This window comes from Sparus aurata, chromosome 10, assembly GCF_900880675.1.
Source record: "Sparus aurata chromosome 10, fSpaAur1.1, whole genome shotgun sequence".
Taxonomy (NCBI): domain Eukaryota; kingdom Metazoa; phylum Chordata; class Actinopteri; order Spariformes; family Sparidae; genus Sparus; species Sparus aurata.
The window spans coordinates 14,536,352-14,554,709 of NC_044196.1; the positions used below are offsets into that span (position 1 = coordinate 14,536,352).

Below are 18,358 nucleotides of genomic sequence, written 5' to 3' on the forward strand. Positions count from 1 at the left end.
CGTGGCAAGTCTTTTTATCTTGAGAAGTAGATTCCCATGAATCAAGGTAATTCATTTGTAATTTCATGGTAATTCACAGGGTCGCACAATGAAATTTGACTTATAAGTCGAAAGTATCGAGGACTGAAAGTGACAAAATCAAAAATAATGATTTAGTATGGCTCAATATTTAATTTCATTTGCCATTAAATGCATCAAAATATATAAAGTATTTATATAGTCAATAAAAAGTGTAATTAATACAAAGGTAAGTTAAAACTGAAATCTTAATTTAATTGACATTTCAATAAATAAATGCTTACATTTATATTTCATCTTTTAGTGCATCCAATGGCACATTGATCTATTTATTTTTTTTGCTTATTTGTTTTTACACATAAAAACTCAGGACATAAAAACTTGACATGGAAGTTGGTTCAGTAACTCTGATAGTGTTTGAAGGTTTGAAACAGAGCAATTACTTGAGATTAGACATGCAAGAACACCGATACGTGAAATACCCTGAATATGCGTGAATTATTCTCAATTCTTTTTTTAGCAGTTTTAATTTTACACACACTAAAAAAATGAAGGACTAGAAAGAAATGACTGATTTTTGTGAAAAATGACCTGGTCTCTCAGTCAAAATGTGTGTTATGTGGCTTACACTCTATCCTATGAAGCCCAGTTTGACAGTAAATTACTCAGTTTTAGGATTTTCCATTTAACTTTACACCATAAACCGACAACAATCTCATATTTCCAGCTCTGAGATTTTGAATCTTGGCGAGCACAGAACTACCTGCAGTGTAACATAAAAAACTCGATATCTGGGGGTGATTTTCCGTCAACTTTGATAACGTTTGAGCAAAGAGTCCGTCTCTCCCGGTCTTACAGGAGTCTTACACTCTGTTGCCGTTAAACATGATCCTCCCATTGAGCGCAATAGCTTGATTTGCGATGTCGGGATGGAGGCAGGTCTATGCAAAGCTGTGGCCACAATAGTTTCTGAAATCTTGAGTCCCATTTGACTGATTTAATTTATTTCACCAGAAAGCGTAACAAACTCCAGTGGGCTTATGTGACCATCGCCCGGGTGGCTTTGGCTGCCTCGAGTAGCAGAAACATCAAATGTCATCATTACTGATGAGCTGATGAGCTGCATTGAGTTTATGCCTGATCGCACACAATTTATCCATTATATATAATTACCTATTTAAAAGTTTTCTGAAGAACGTTTCTCATCCGCAGGTATGAGGAGGGCCCTGTTGTGCATCCTCCTTTTCTCAGGTCAGTCTGCATGTCTATATATATATATATATTCCAGAGTAAAAATGATAGTTGCTGATTACACTGACATGCTGATGACAAGCAAGCCACTTCAGGTGATCATCAAAGTGACCCTATTTCATCCTGGGTTGATGCTACACTGAAAAATGATGTCAGCCTGCCTTTGATTACTTTGACAAATTGTTTGCAGGGTTCTGTTCATGCCTTCACCATTACCAGTTAATAGATGAACCAAAGACTTGGCATGAAGCGCAACAGTACTGCAAAGAAAAGTATACAGACCTAGCCACTGTTACCAACATGGAGGACATGGAGCGCCTGATTGAAGCTGCTGGCCCTGGTTATGAGGGAAAAGTGTGGATAGGCCTGTATGACAAGCTCTCAAGCTGGCATTGGTCTATGTCAGACGAGAGCTTCTATGGAGAGGGAGAGAAGAACTTCAGGAAGTGGTACAAAAGTGAACCAAATGTCATTGGAAGAAGGGTGCACCTGTGTGCTGCCGTCAATAACAGTGGCTGGTTTGATGACCACTGCAGTGAACTAAGACCCTTTGTATGCTACAATACAACACAACCTGGTGAGTAACAAGTTATATGTTGTGCTTTTTTATTTCCAGCATGTAAATAAATAATCTATTTTTTATTTGATCTAATGAAATGTACAAAACTTACAAAATCATCGAAGTATATATACCTATATATATATATATATATATATATATATATATATATATATATATATATATATATATATATATATATATATATATATATAAGTATATATATATATATATATATATATATATATATATATATATATATATATATAGGTATATATATATATATTAAAATACTTTTTTTAACCTTCAATAGCCATTTATTTTTCACTATTTGTTGTGTATTTGTATGTTTTTTTTCACAGCAGTATCAAGCAAAAATGCCTCTCAAATGTGAAGATTTGCTTCCTTTATTATGCCAAACTACTAAATGATTAATTTAATTAGATACATCTAGCAGATTCACTGATAATGAATATTACTGTAACTTGCAGCAGTAAATGAAATAAGAGAGAAAAGCTATTTTTATGTGCTTTTGAAAATCCTTTCAGATTTGTCACCCACTTCCGAAAAAAGATACTTCTTTATAAACCATGAGGAGAACTGGAATGACGCTCGGGCCTACTGCCATCAGCACCACACAGAGCTGGCCAGTGTGAGGAATGAAACCGAGAATGCGATGATCCAGAGTAAGCTACCAAATAACCAGTTAGTTTGGATCGGCCTGAAGCGCGTGACCTGGCGGTGGTGGTCAGATGGCCAAAACAAAAACCTGTATGACAACTGGGCCAATGGACACCCGCTACATATGTCTGATAACTGTGCTGCCAGTGTGATTAATGCTACTCTCCCTGGAAAGTGGGTGGAGCACAACTGTGGCGCCAAGCTTCATTTCATGTGTCAAAACAGTGAGTTATTTCATCTCTATAAATAATCATGTGGCATCGTTTCTCAACACAACTACAGTCTCATCTAATTTTGTGTCTCATTACCAGACAAGTCGCACTTGTTTACTGTGAAGCTGACTGCACTGAAATCCACAATCGACCTGAATAACCCTGCCGTGACGGACGCAATCTTGAAACTGGTAATCATCATCCTCATCACAAATGTGGTTAAAGGATTTCTTCCCTCAAAAATGAAAATTCTACTTGTCCTCATACCGATGTAAAGTCAGGTAGTTTTGTAGTCCTTAAAAACTTTCTGGAGCAAAACAGCGTTGCAGCATTAACCTAAAAAACTGAAGTAGCTGGGGACTTCAAAAGAAAACATAGAAGAACGAATAATAAAAAAACAGAAGCTGCTAAGCTAACAGTGTTTGCACGTATGCCGTCTAAAGTGGGTGCACAAGCTCAGCTTTGTGGCAATGGTGCATGTAACAAATGCATTTGGGATGTGGGAGACAGGCGAGCCATATTGAGTGATTATTTTCACAAGTTTTAAAACAGGTCCCCATCTATTTTAGTTGTTTAGGAGAATACTGCAATGTTGTTTTGCTCTGAAACTCCAGAAATGTTTTGTGACAGTTTCTTATTGGAAATTATTATCCAGAATCATAAATGTCAGAATAGTGATGACTTCCATTTCACCCAGAACTCTCATCTATTTTATTTATTTTTTTTAATCATTATTGGTGCAAACCTTTGTGTTTTCCAGATGAAGGAGAGGATGAAAGAAAAGGGGATCACAGATGTTAAATTTTCCTGGATAAAGACGGACAAAAAGATCTTCCACGAAGAACAGAAGGATGCACAAGTGGTGAAGATGGACCCTTAATATCAGACCTTTCTTACTGAAGACCAAGCAGGATTCACCTATTTGTCACCAATGGACGAGGATTATAGGCCCACTGAAAATGTTGGTCCTAATCGGAATTTTTTTTTCACAATTCAGACTTTCCTCTCAGAATTCTTACTTAAATATCATTATTCTGATTTTAAACTCTGAAGTCAGACTTTAAACTCAGAATTCAGACTTTCTGAATTATTTTTTGTTAAAGTGGCCCTAATCCTCTTTCTTAGTTACCTAAACCTACTGAAGTGCATTTTTTTTTTTTAAATCTTGCTTTGTATTCAGCTTGTAAGGTTTATGTTTAAGGTTTGAACTTTAATCAACATAATCTATCACTAATCTATCTGAGAGGATCATAAATATCAATAATAATGTCATGTTGTCTTTAGAAGCATAACATGTTTCTTATTTCTACAGGATATGTTATGCAGAACACACGATCTCTATGCATTTTAACATGCTCATCTTTCATGTGTGTGTGTGTGTGTGTGTGTGTGTGTGTGTGTGTGTGTGTATGCGCGCACTCTTGAACCCATATAACAGTGGCCCTGGGAGCCATAACACTCACACTAACAGGGGACTTGAAACCAAATTACATTCATGTGAGTAAAGACTGGGAACAGAGGTACACTGTGAAATGTATCTTGCTTTTAAATACTTGTCAGGGGAGTTTTTAGGGACTGTATGATTTTAAAGGTCTAAAAAAATCTGATAATACATCCATTCAAAGCAAATAATTAAAAACGAAAAGGAAGAGATATTCCTAATGAACATTTTTTCCTCCTACGTTTATCCTGATTGTTTTTTCCTTCATAGAGTTAAGCCTATTAATCTTGTTATAAAAACAGAATGTAACTCCAAGTAAATGAAGTTGCTATGATTGTTGTGATTTGTAACATCTGTATTACAGAGAAATGTTTAAATATTGATGACACCAAAGTTAATTATGAACTTCAGGAAGAAACAAAGAAAATTTCTTTAGTAAACAAACTGTTATTAGGTGAAAGAATGTGTGTGTGTGTTTGCGCGCGCGCGCGCGTGTATGTGTGTGTGTGTGTGTGTGTGTGTGTGTGTGTGGCAGGGTGTCAGCATGGCTCAGCAGCTCCTCCCGGGGGAGATAGAGCCAAATTTATTTTTCAACTTTTTATAGTGCTGGGTTAAAAACTGTTAGAGAATAGGTGTGTATTGATAGAGTGCTGCAGGGATGATGTTTAATTTTTTTAGGTTTTATCCCAGTCCTCCTAATGGGAAATGAGGCTGTATGGTATATTATGAATGATTTTGCAAACCTTCACAGTCTTAAGGTAGAAAGACAGATGAGTGTTTCATTTGAGTAAAAAATGTTTCTTTAAATACTATATTTTTCAGTTGCAAGGTTGTTGTACAGTTCACATTTTAATGAAAGGCATTTTGTAAGCAAACCAAAATTCTATGTGTGTAGATTATCCTTCATGATTATTGAATACAACCATTCCAACATTCAAACATGTTCTCACTCCCAACTCATCAATTTCAGCAGCGTGGTCAGTTGCCTTCAGCTGCAAACTATGGTGCTTAACCTGCCCCACTCAGCAGTAATACATAATATATAATGTGTGGTTAGCCTGTCAAAAGAAGGCTCTCTGTTCTGTTCAAAAACAATGACATGACTTGACTATTAATTACTTGATTAGGTTTAGACAAAAACTACTTGGTTAGGTATAAGCACTAAAAATGTCTGCTAAGGCTGCTGTATTTGATATGTTGAGTGAGAATGGGCTGACTATTCACATCAAATAAATCTGTTTCAAACATTCCTGGTTGTTTTGGAAAAGAAAATACATCTATATTTGATCCTAATGACAGACTTTGAGAGGCTGATAAATGTGTAGTTGAAAGGTAAAATGGTAAACACACACATTGTAGCCCGAGAGTGTCTAAATGATATGAGATATTAATTTTCGAATGGTAGTGGTGTATGTGTATGTTGTTACTGGATGTAACATGTAGGTTTGTTGTAATGTTGTTAAAACTGTATAAATTCCACCACCCTTGTCTCTGTTGTCATTAAAGTGATCTAAAGTGAATATCAAACCTGATATTGTGTATTTTATGTGCTGTACAACTTGGTTGTTGTAGAATAAAATCTATCTATCCTTAATGTCCAGTCTACCCTCACCTGCAATCATTCTATGACGTATTCATTTTATCAGCAATTAGGTATTTAGTTCATGAGTTACTGTAATGTATAATATGGAAAAACATATTTCTAAACTAATACACTGCGGTAAGGATAAAGCTGGTAATATAAAGTAAAATAAATAAAGTAATGTTTTTGCCATCGGTCAGACAGTTGGACAGATAAAAGTTATATTTCCTATTTTAACGCAGGGAAATGTACATGTCATGAGAATTCGCCAGTGTAGATGAGTTTGTACTCAAACACAAGGTGACACTATATTCAGATGCTAAGTAGATCTTTATTGTTGCATTAGGAGCCATCATCAGCAGAACACAGACATGACTGAGGAGAGGCAGTCTCTCCTCAGTTCTTACAGCACTTTGAGATAACACACATTAACTGTAGACAACAACAGGATGTACATGATTTCACTCAAGGTGTTATTCAACCTTTCTTTACCTGGTCGTGACATTTTCCAGGTTGAAGACACATTGTTCTTCTTCCTTCATACATCACAACATCTCAAACATCCTCCACCTGCACCTGCTCCTTAAACTCCTCCACACATATATCTTCTTGTTGTACAGACACACAGGAAGAGGTCTGAACCCCCTCCAGACTGAACTCCTTTATAATGAGTTTACTTGTATTTAGTTTCACAACAACTCTAACATTGTAATATCACGGTGGATATATAAGACAGCAAGCAAAAGCAGAATCATATTGGAAAAAACTTGAAGTTCCCTCACACCTGAGATCAGTGATTTAATATTTAATATTTGAGCTTAATCGACTAAATTTGATGTCACTGTGCACAAAATTGGACCTGAGGGAGGTGAAGCTCATGTAGAGTCAAAAATGATAGTGCTGATCCTCTGTGGGCCATCAGATTGTGATTTTTTTACAATTTATTGTCACTTTCATGACATGAAACAATAAATGGAACAGTTCAAACTCAGTGGAATAATGATATACTCTGGTTGATCACAGTAATATGAGCAACAGCCACCTGTTTTAATCTAAATGTACATTTGAATGGTATGTGAGTCGGTGCTTCATTTATCTCAGGTTGTTGGAAACATCTTTCTGAATTCATTGATTCTCACTGATTTTAACTGAGCAGGAAACCGCTGAAGGAGGTGTGGTAGTCAGCTGCCCAAACATGACTATTTGCGCGCATGCTCACATAAACCTGGTCTCCTTGCTGCATCTGCAGGACAACTGCATTTCCTCCATTATCAGCTCCATCAGAGCCTGTTTGGTGATCAGATGTTATGGCTACCATCTCGCTGTTCTTGAAGAGCGTCAGCACTGATGCATGTTCTCCTCCAGCATGATAGAAGAGGGTGAAACAATAAACACCTGTAACAGGTGCAGTGAAGACACCTGTGAAAACAACAGCGTTCATACATTTCATCGGTTTCTGGAAGGCTTTTGTATGTCACAGTAATAATTACAACATTAACACAGGTTTGGAGTTTCTCCCTTTAAAACTGTTGGTGGGGTAGATGTCATTTCCTATATTTCGATTGCATTTAACAGGTGGCTTGATTTTATCTGGCTATAGTAGCATCAGAAATATTATCAGTAGTTCAAGATTTTACCATTTCATCCTGAGGAAGTGCCCCAAAAACATGTTTGAAGATAATAAAACACTCAACACATGTAAATTGATTCAATGACTGATTCATGATGGGTGTCTCAGCCATTATACTAGAATGGAAAAATCCCACCTACACTTCATTGTTAATATAAAGTATAATATTACTGGTGACGGGTGATCAGTAAATCTAAACCTTGATGGACAGGTACAGATAGTAATCAGATTACATATATTAATAATGATTTACAGCTACAGTATATTCATCAGGCCAGTTTGTAACATGTATCATCAATCTAACAGTTACAGGTGATTTAGGCAACAGGCTTACCTGTAGAGCTGTTGTAGGCATCACCGATGTTTGTGAACACTTTGTTGAAAGCCAGAGTTACATCTGTGTTGAATGGTCCATATGCCCCACCTTTCTCTATCATTGCACTGAATGCCACCTTGGTTTTGCCTGTGTGGAATAACAAATTTCAATCCTGTTATTTGATTAAAGTATTTCTCTTGTAGAACATGTTGTGTTCCATCACAATACAAACATACGGAACAGGATTAGGGCCACCAAGAAAAAAGAAGGAGTCTGACTTTAATTCTGACTTTGAACTCAGAATTTTGAATTTAAAGTCAGAATTGTGAAAGAAGTCTTTTTGTTGTTGTTGTTCAAGTGACCATAATCCTGTTCCATACAAACATGACTTAAAGAGCAACATGTAGGTTGAAGTTTAGTACAGACTGGACTGTTGTCAGTAACAAACTTGAACATTGTGGAGTGAAACAACACAGTGTTAGGAATCAATTTCTTGCATATGGACGTTACAGCTCCTCCTTTATGTTCTTTACTGGCCCTTTGGAGGCCGAGAAGCTGCAAAATTATAAGACTGAGGTTCATCACTTGCATATGAAGATAGATGATGGTAGTCAGAAAAGACCAACGTACTGAATGAGGTATGAAGATAAATATTACTAACACACACACCAGCCACAGTCTGTTCACCTGCTGCCACGTGGCAGGAGATCAAAACCACCAGACTACAGAGCAGCTTAACTCCTCAGGCTGATAATAAATAACCTTATCTTTATCAGTGTCAAAACCAGCACTGGAATTCATATTGATATTGATTACCATTAATTCATTACTTAATATCACTGGTTTTGTTTGTATTTTTTAAATCCACAACATCTTCCTGCACAGGCACAAAAAAACTAAAAGTCGCTCTTTAATAAATTATCAATTCAAATCTTGAAGAAGAAAGTCTCATTCTACCTTCCTCCAGTGTCTTCAGTCTGTTTTCTAAAGATATCAGTTGTTCTGCCATGGCATACAGGGACTGCCCCAGATCACTCGTGTTGGGTTTGCAGGTAGACATGTTCTTCACTCGTCTTTTCTCCGTCTCCAAAGCTGTGATCAACAGGAACGCTGCTGCTGCTTTTATATTGTTCCATCGATGGTAAGTTGTTGTCACATGTCTCCCTTAACCAATTATAGAGAAACTTTTGTGGTAGGAAAACATCATCCTGGCTCTAGAGATGACTGTAAGAAATTTCTCAGGAAAATGGGAGGCTGTGCCAACCTGTGTACTGATTTACAGAAGTTTCAGCAGGAAGTATTATTAAGAAACAATAAGACGATGAGTAATATGATAAGAAACGAACAAAGGACAAACAGAACAAACACTAAAATGAACTTTGATTTAGTTTTATGAAAGATTGATAAAAAGGAGAAAATATATATTATATGATATTATATCAAATTAGTTTCTGGAAAGGTGGTTATTCAGCACAATTTTTTTTGCCAAATTGCCTGATATTATTTGTGACATCTGGTGCACAAAACTGGCACAAGATGTGAGGGGGGTGTAGCTCATACAATGTCCCAAAATAAATTGTTGATGATCTGTGGACCATCAGACTTCTATCCTTAAAGAGATGTCAACCCAGTTCATCATTCTGTCAATTTAGACAGCTTGATGAAATGTATTTTATGATGGAACTTTGATTCATTATGAGAGAAACACAATGAATGTCTGTCTCTGGCTTTTCTTCGGAAAATGTGAGCTCACACAGTATCGTGAGGCATTTTTTTATAATTCAGTGTGCAAGCAAGATCATCATCTAAAAAAAAGCTGCAGACTTTCAAATTCCTGAAAGGGAACGTGAGAACTGCAACGTAGAGTAGAACATACAAGATATCTATTAAAAGATGTGTACTTTTCCCTCACACATCAGATTAATGATTAAATATTTTATAGTTGAGTTTTATCTACATTTTGAGCAAGTATATTTGTAACTAAAACCAACTAAATGCAATTTGCATCTGAACAAAAGTTTTAATCCAAATTTAGACTGTATTGGTAATATAGTAGATTCATTGTTGATCTCAGGTTTGTGGACTCATCCGTCTGGACTTACTGACTGAACAGAAAACCACTGAAGGAGGTGTGCCCAAACATGATGGTTTTCAGGCAGTTGAACAGACACCTTGTCTTCTCTCAGCAGCTCCAGGACTGCAGAGTTTCCTCCATTATCAGTGAGGTATTTGCCTTTCTGATTGTTATCAGCGCCCTCGACAACAACGCTACTGTTCTTTATCAGTGACAGCCCTAAATTAATTATCTTTTTCGGCTTGATAGGAGAAGGTAAAGTGAGTTAACACCTGCAAGAGGAGCAGTGAAAATACCCTTAACAATGGAGTATTCATCAGATTTAGAAGTTTCTGAAACAGGTGAGGGGTGTAACTGAATATGCAGCTGTAATCATTATACCACTATGTAAAATGTCTCAACAGCACTCCAAACAATCCACTCAGGTGATTGTGAGTGTGGCAGCATGTGATGTATTTAGCTGAAGTGTTGTTGTCGAGTCCACCAATGTTTGTGATGTTTGTGTTAAAAACCAGAGTTGTGTCTGAAGAGAGAGGTCCACAGTTCCCACCCCAACTGCGAAGCTAGTTTAGTGGATTAGCGAGGTATGTTGAGTCTAAAGCCAGGCTTCCCTGAACTACAAAGGTGGCTCTCTTTTAACCCAGCTAGATCACCATGGTAACTTATGCTGAGCTCATAACCTGGTCCCGACCAGGTTATGTTCAGAGTTTCAGCTTAAAATCGGCTATAAAAGCGCCGCTGTTTCACTGTGTAACTCATTTGGAGATGGCATCATTCATTGAGAACCTGGTGGACCTGGGAGCAAGAAAAATTCAGGCAGCACTCCGATGTGAGCGGCTTCTTCAAGATCGCGCTGATCCACCGGTATTTCCTGATGAGGGAATACGGTACATTTGCTCACTTATTGAGCCGAATGTCAGGAATGCCACTCGAAGAAGCTGTGCGCTCACTGTCGGGCAAAGTTTTACTGCGAAGGGGGCTCAACATAGCCAGGCTTTGTGCTCATGATGCAGCTCAACAAAGCCCCAAGTCCCCAATCAGAGTTAAACGGTACTGCGACGGTGGTTATCAACTTAATTTGTCAAGTCCGGTTCTCTGCTTTGTGCTCTGCACGCGTTCACATAAAAGGGGGCGTCTGACGTCATATTATTCTTCTTCCGTGCGAAAATGGATCGATCCCGGGCCACATATTTCACACAAGACGAGCAGCTTCTCATTATGCAAGGCTATGAAGAATTCAAAGAAACCATCACGGTAAAAAGTAACACTGTCGCCGCCAACAGAGCGAGGGAGGGCTGCTGGCAGAAAACTGCTGACCGTGTAAATGCGTAAGTTAACAATGATTAATATTATGATCAATATTATATTAAGCCCATAGTGTTTTAATTTCTGAAAGCTCAACATTATGCAACTTTTACATATTAACCCTCATCCATTTAAAAAATAAATAAACTGAAGCAACAACTATCTTTTTTCATTTTTGAATGATGTCTATATTGTTTTCACATTTTACTGATCTCAGTTATAGAATGCGCGTGTGTGTTTTATTGAAAGCGAGGCTGAGTGTGCGTAGGCTATAAATGTTCAGTGTTTTCTTTTGTATCACTGTGTCGGGATGAACAAGCAAATGTAGCAACTGTCCCTGTACAATGACAATAAAGACCTTTTTGACAGTGAAAATAGCTCAAGCCTGTAAGATTTGTGTTTGGGCGTACACTGCCCTACAACGGGTGAAACATTGATCAGTTCGTCAGTTTATTCATGGTCACATCAAAGAAATAATTAACTTTACTCATTATCTGGGACAAATAAATACTCGGGTGGCCTAATTAAAATTTCATATTGCATTTTATTAAGATGTTGAAGCAGCAGTCGGACATGGCAGCAAGTTAGAGCCAAATACAAAAACATAATTCAGAGTGGTATGTAGCCAAGCTGCCCCATCATTTTGTCAGTGTGTGGATAATATACTGTATCCCATTTTATTGTAATATCATCACTATCTTAAGCCAACAGGAAGAAGAATGACAAGAGGAAGACTGGCCCTCTCCAACAATGAGGGTCGTCCGATAATGGAGGGAATCGGAGGGGGGCTCAGGTCGGACCCGAGTGCTGGCGGCTCACAGGACAACCTTTTTGTCCATGGTATGTCAAGAGTAAAGTACTTAACATTTCCCTTTGGCATCAGGCAGGAAAATCCACTGTGTTATTTCAGTTGTAGGAGACACCATGGTGCTGCTGCCGCCAGGGCAATTTCCCTGCACCACCCCAGAGGTAACTATCACAGCAATGTGTCAGGTACTTTGCATTTGCTGTGATCAGCCCAATATCATGCAGACCTCTGAAATCATTCTTCAGGGTGAAATTGATGACCAGGAGACGGTGTCTGTGCTGTCCGAGAGGCCCGAAGTAGGAGAGCATTTTTACATTCTCATCTTAAGTAGGCCTACACATAATGAAGTGACTTAACTTGGTGGCTATCTTTCACAGGAAGATGATCTAAACCCTGCCCACAGCCTCTACCTCTGCGTCTGGCCAAGGCAGGGAAAGAACTGTAAGGGTTGTATGAAAAGTTAAACAATATATGACTAAGATAAAGGTGTTGTAAAAAGTAAAACTGCTTGATTAAACATGCCAGTGTTCTTTCAACCAAAACAATTCATACAGACCACAGACACACTCCTTGCAGTGTATAAAAGAAATCTGGAGCTGGACAATGTGAAAAAGGAACTGGAAATAAAAAAACTGAAACTTGAAATTGAAGTCTTGGAGTTTAAAAAAAAGGTATTCTATTAAATGGTATGTTTTTTTAAATGGTTTGATAGCATGACATTATGTACTAATGCCTTGTTCTGTCTTTTTCTTCCCAGCAAATGCAGACATTGCAATAAAAAAAATGAAGACACATTCAGTGAATGACTCTTTATTGTTCACATCACTGGCGGGTAAAATACTGGGCAGTAATTGCCTGCCAGATGGCTACACCAGTTGGGTGGTCTGTCACCGGATCAATTATATCAGCTGCTGCTAATGGCACATGAGGGGTTTGTTCTTTCCTCATCATTGCGATGTTGTGCAGCACCACACATGCAGCGATGATTCCACAAGCACGCTCAAGACGTACCATCAGGCACAGGAAAGGGGGTCATCAAGTGCTGGGTACAGGAGTACCCTCTGTCCCCCACCAGCAGTCCGTCAAAGAGGCCTAATGAAGAGAGAAATAAATACTTTGTCATTCTCAACAATTAAAGGAGTGAAAAAGAAGAAAATAGGATTATTTACCATATAGCCTACCTTGTTGTAACTGGTGACCCAGTGCAGACTCACGAAAAATTCTGGAGTCATGTATGGACCCAGGCTATCTTGCCTCCTCATCTGTTAACAGGATTTCTGGTTAAATTTAAAGAGAGCACTGCACAAAGGTGGAAAGCATAAAGAGATTCCTTTAAAAAGACTAATGCAACTGGATATTTCACTCATGTGAAAAGTCTGTCTAGACAATATTGTGTGCCACTGATAAAAGCCTATACATTCACTGTGCATGTGCCACCGATCACCTGCAGAAATTATTTTTGAGATTTCACCTGCACATTGATGCTGTGGATGGATTTGCGGTTGACATAGTCAGCCTCATGTTCCCCCAGGGGCCCCGTGACAGGTACATGAGTGCAGTCCACAGCACCAATGATCCTGGGGAATCCTAGTTACATATATTATATGTAACTATATATTAGATTTCATTATGCAAGCAAGTAATACTGATGATGTAGAGGGGTATGAAAGTACATTACCAGATATTTTATAGAATTCCTCCTTAACAAGCATTGTGCTCAAATAACTTGGGAACACTACAAACATATTCAGCTTTTCAGTAAGAGCAACGACCACTTTGCGGATGGCACAACACGCAGTGTTCTTGCTCAGATTTTCTGCATCACCAACTGAATGTAAGTAGGTTCCCGTGGCAAAAAAACAAAGCGCAACACAAACAGTTTGCCCGACAGTGAGCGCACAGCTTCTTCGAGTGGCAATCCTGACACTCGGCTCAATAAGTGTGCAAATGTACCGTATTTCCTCGGCTGAAAATCTAAATCGCTCATAGAGAATTTCATCAGGAAATGCCAGCGGATCAGCGCGATCTCGAAGAAGCCCTCACATCATAGTGCTGCCCGAATTATTCTTGCTCCCAGGTCCACCGGGCTTCAATGAATGGTGACGCCATCTCCGAATGAGTTACACAGTGAAACAGCGGCGCTTTATAGCCGATTTTAAGCTGAAACTCTGAACATAACCTGGTCGGGACCAGGTTATGAGCTAAGCATAAGTTACCATGGTGATCTAGCTGGGTTAAAAGAGAGCCACCTTTGTAATACAGGGAAGCCTGGCTTTAGACTCAACATACCTCGCTAACCCACTAAACTGGCTTTGCAGTACACCCCTCTGGTCTGCCACTGCAGTAAACATCACCTTAGCTACTATAAAACAAAACGTTCTCATCGGGTTATTTTTTCAAGGCATTTCTGCTGTGTTTATCTTTTATATTTCATCACATTACAAGCATTGTTTAAAGAGCAACTTGAAGGTTGAACTTCTAACTGATGTATACTTCAGGTATCATTTTGCCCAAATGTTAATATATGATTTTTGTCATGACTCAAGAGTCATGTCTTTGTTATGTTCAGATTATGGTTTTGTGTCTTATATTCTCCTGTATTTGATTTCCATGTCTTTGTATCATGTCTTGTGTCTTATGTTTTGATTTTCCATGCCCTACTGTGTCCTTTAAGTTTCTCTTATGTTCATCCTCCCTCTGTCTGTTAGTATTGTTCCCTCCATGTTTTCTCCTCTGTGCTTCCCCCGCTCATTGGCCTCCTCCCTCCTCTCTCTCCTCACCTGTTTCTTGTCTGATCGTTAGTGTAGTGTCTGTGTTTTAAGTCTCTGCTTTCCCTCTTGTCTTTGTCCGGTCATTGTATGTATCTGTCTGCCTCTGCTCATGCTCACGTTCATGTTCCTGTTCCTGTTCCTGTCATCAAAACCCCAACCTGACAATTTTATAGGCTTTACAAGACATCAAGGCAGAAAATGAGATAATCAATGTCCTGAAAAACATCATAATAAGTCAGGAGCAGGTGTTGGAGTCCGGGCTCTATTTTAGAATATTTGTCATCAAAGAGCAAATTTTTTCCATTTTAGTCGGTTGATTACTCGCGTTGGATTTGCAAGTAGACTGTAGCTCGTCTTTGCTTCTTCTCTAAAGCTGTGATTTAGAGGATCCCTGTCGCTGCTTATGTGACACCTACAAATGTGTATGGTCACAAATTTGATCGTATAATTGTATTTGATGTATTTGGTATGAAAAACTAGTCAGATCCAAGGTGTTTTCTATTGATTATAGCAGAGTGCACATCTCTCACTCCACCACAAGGGGGAGTATCCCCTTTATTGAGCGCTAGTAGCAATACCCTGCGTCAGGCTGACGTTCCTCAGACAGCTAACAGCCCGCTATGAGGAACGGCGACTGATGACTCCTGTCTCTTCCTTTCCTGTGAAAACAGGTTAGTAAAGTGTGATAACTGACCTCAAGTTTTGTATAAGTACTGTTAAAAACCTTAGGGATGTATGAATGAAGTTTGTGCTGGAGAAACTATGTTGTAAACTGTGAGAGACGGAGTGGAATTAGTTTTACCTTCTCCTGAAAAAAATAACAATAGAAAATGGCGGCCTGGCGATGTTTTTACTCAGTTTTGTGTGGCTCCTGGGCATTTATTTTCATTTCATTTTAAGTGGGTGACTGTATGTAACCGGTAGCAAGTTAAGAGTTAATGTGTGTTATATGAATGTTCATGCTAAAGTTACTCATTCAGGTTAAAAGAGTATGTCGATATGTGGCTTGCAGTATTGTTTGCATATGAAAGATGTGTTGAAACAGGCAGTAGTATAGAAAATGCTACACATTAGAAGTTAAACATATTAAAAGCAAGAGTAAAACATTATTTTGCTGGTTAAAACAGTATAAATGTGACTTTAAGCACACAGACATGTTTTGTAATTTCATCATGTGTTTGAAAGATATGTGCAGTTATCATTGAGTTTGTGATGACTTATGGAGCATGTTGAGTGAATTATCTAAGGAACAGAGAAACTGAGCATATGAAAAAGAATACTAAATTCTGTGTAATAAAGACAGCTAACAGCCCGCTATGAGGAACGGCGACTGATGACTCCTGTCTCTTCCTTTCCTGTGAAAACAGGGTAAATATCTTCTGCTAACAGGTGACTCGTCTTGAGGCCTGTAACACTTATATATTGTTCTAACACTGATAAAATGACGTCTCCCTCATCTAATTGTTGACCTTCTGCAAGTGATCAAAGCTGATAAGTAAAATTTGTATGTTTGTAGATGAAAAAAAAACATTTAATTTTTAATACATAAAATTCACTTTCATATATGATAGTTAAATTTGCATATGTACAAAAAAATGACGATATGTCGATTTTTTCTATGCATATATGTGCTGCTGCTAGTTATGTTAACAATACATATATGTTCTTCATATATGTAAAGACAAGAGTTCATAACATACATGAAATATCAATAGTAGAATGTGTTTATGTACACATATATAAAATAATATGAAAGGATGTCTATAGGTTAGATATATGTATCGATGGTCTATTACACATTTATACAAATACATATTATATGCATTAATAATTATATGTGACATATATGGCACAAAACAGTTCTACGTAAAGTATTTTCATACATACATATTTGTTTGAGCTGTACATATATTCTAATATATGAACTTTACTGTAGGTTTGCACATATATTTCGAAAATGGGAATTCCTTATACATACATATGTGCATGGAGACAAATTGATTTATGAAGATAACTCGGGAGAGTGCCCACCCTCTGGAAGACATCATGCATCGTTCCACTTCCAAAGAAGAACCGGCCCAGCGAGCTGAATGACTTCCGGCCGGTGGCACTCACATCACATCTGATGAAGACCCTGGAGCGACTCTTCCTCAACCTCCTCAGACCCCAGGTACAGCACGCTGAGGACAGCCTTCAGTTTGCCTACCGGGCAGAGGTCGGTGTGGAGGATGCCATCCTCTACCTTCTACACGAGACCACTCTCATCTGGACAAGGGAAGCGGCACAGTCAGGATCCTCTTCCTGGACTTTTCGAGTGCCTTCAATACTATCCAGCCCCTTTTACTCCAGGAAAAACTCATCAGAATGCGACTGGACCCCTGCCTGGTTGCTTGGATTTACAGCTACCTCACCGACAGATTGCAGTATGTCAGGCTGAAGGACATCAAGTCTGTCACTGTGATCAGCAGCATAGGAGCTCCTCAGGGGACTGTGCTGTCCCCCCTCCTCTTCACTCTGTACACAGCGGACTTCTGCTACAACTCTGATACGTGTCACATTCAGAAGTTCGCAGATGACACAGCCATCATGGGGTGTATCAGAGATGATGAAGAGGAAGAATACAAGAGCCTGGTGAGGAACTTTGTTGTCTGGTGCCACACAAACAACCTGCAGCTCAACACCTTAAAGACTAAAGAACTGGTCATTGACTTTGGGAGGTCGTGGAGACCTACAGATATCTTGGGCTGTGGCTGGACAACAAGCTGGACTTGACGAGCAACACCAAGCAGCTTTATAAGAAGGCTCAGAGCAGGATGTACTTCTTAGGAGGCTGCGATCCTTTAACATCTGCAGGAAGCTGAGGTCGCGAGCGTTCTCTCCTACGCTGTGGTGTGCTGGGGTGGGAGCACATCAAAGGTAGACCTCTACAGGTTGGAGAAGCTGGTCAGGTGGGCCGGCTCTGTGGTCGGCATGAAGCTGGACCCTCTGGTGACAGTGGCAGAGAGGAGAACCCTCAACACACTGCGGGGCATCATGAACAATGCCAACCACCCTCTGCACACTGTCATCAGCAGCCGTAGGAGCCGGTTCAGCGACAGGCTGCTCCTTCCAAAGAGCCGGACAAACGGACTGAAAAACTCCTTTGTCCCCCGTACCATCAAACTGTTCAACTCCTCACGAGGGGGGAGGAGGGCGAACACAGAGAGACTGAGGGACAGGGAGGAGAGGTCTGCCCAAATAAAACTATAGACATGCTGGACTGTTCATGAAAATCCATGTGCAATAACCATGTGCAATAATAACAGAACCATAACAGATACTGTGTACCTGTGTACAGTTTTACATGTGTGTGTATATATATGCATGTACAAATATATATTTATATTCTTACAGTGTTATTTTATATTTATTTACTTATATGTATATTTACATGTATATTTTAAATGTATGTATGTATATTTCTTGCATATTTATATATTTATATATATATATATATATATATATATATATATATATATATATATATATATATATATATATATATATATATATATGTGTTTATATTTATATATCCATGTATTATATATTGTATTTGGTTTTCTATCTTTATATGGGTGTCGGGTACCTTGGTGTCTCTTCTTTCTTGATCCTCTATATGTGTGTAACAGTGCTGTGTGTGACATGGAACTTCAATTTCCTTGAGGGAACCT

The 18,358-nt window shown here is 38.7% G+C and overlaps 1 protein-coding gene and 1 pseudogene across 1 annotated transcript; both read right to left on the reverse strand.

Annotated features, from left to right (window-relative positions):
- Window positions 1–6,065: 6,065 nt before the first annotated feature.
- On the reverse strand, window positions 6,066–8,819 carry LOC115589114 (complement C1q-like protein 4). Its single transcript, XM_030429828.1, has 3 exons — window positions 8,648–8,819; window positions 7,709–7,837; window positions 6,066–7,163 (listed from the first exon to the last, which is right to left on the reverse strand). Exons 1-3 carry the CDS (start codon window positions 8,748–8,750, stop codon window positions 6,889–6,891), a joined length of 507 nt encoding a protein of 168 aa, XP_030285688.1. The 5' UTR covers window positions 8,751–8,819; the 3' UTR covers window positions 6,066–6,888.
- A 3,880-nt stretch (window positions 8,820–12,699) lies between these two features.
- Window positions 12,700–13,986, reverse strand: LOC115589373 (putative nuclease HARBI1; annotated as a pseudogene).
- Window positions 13,987–18,358: the final 4,372 nt, after the last annotated feature.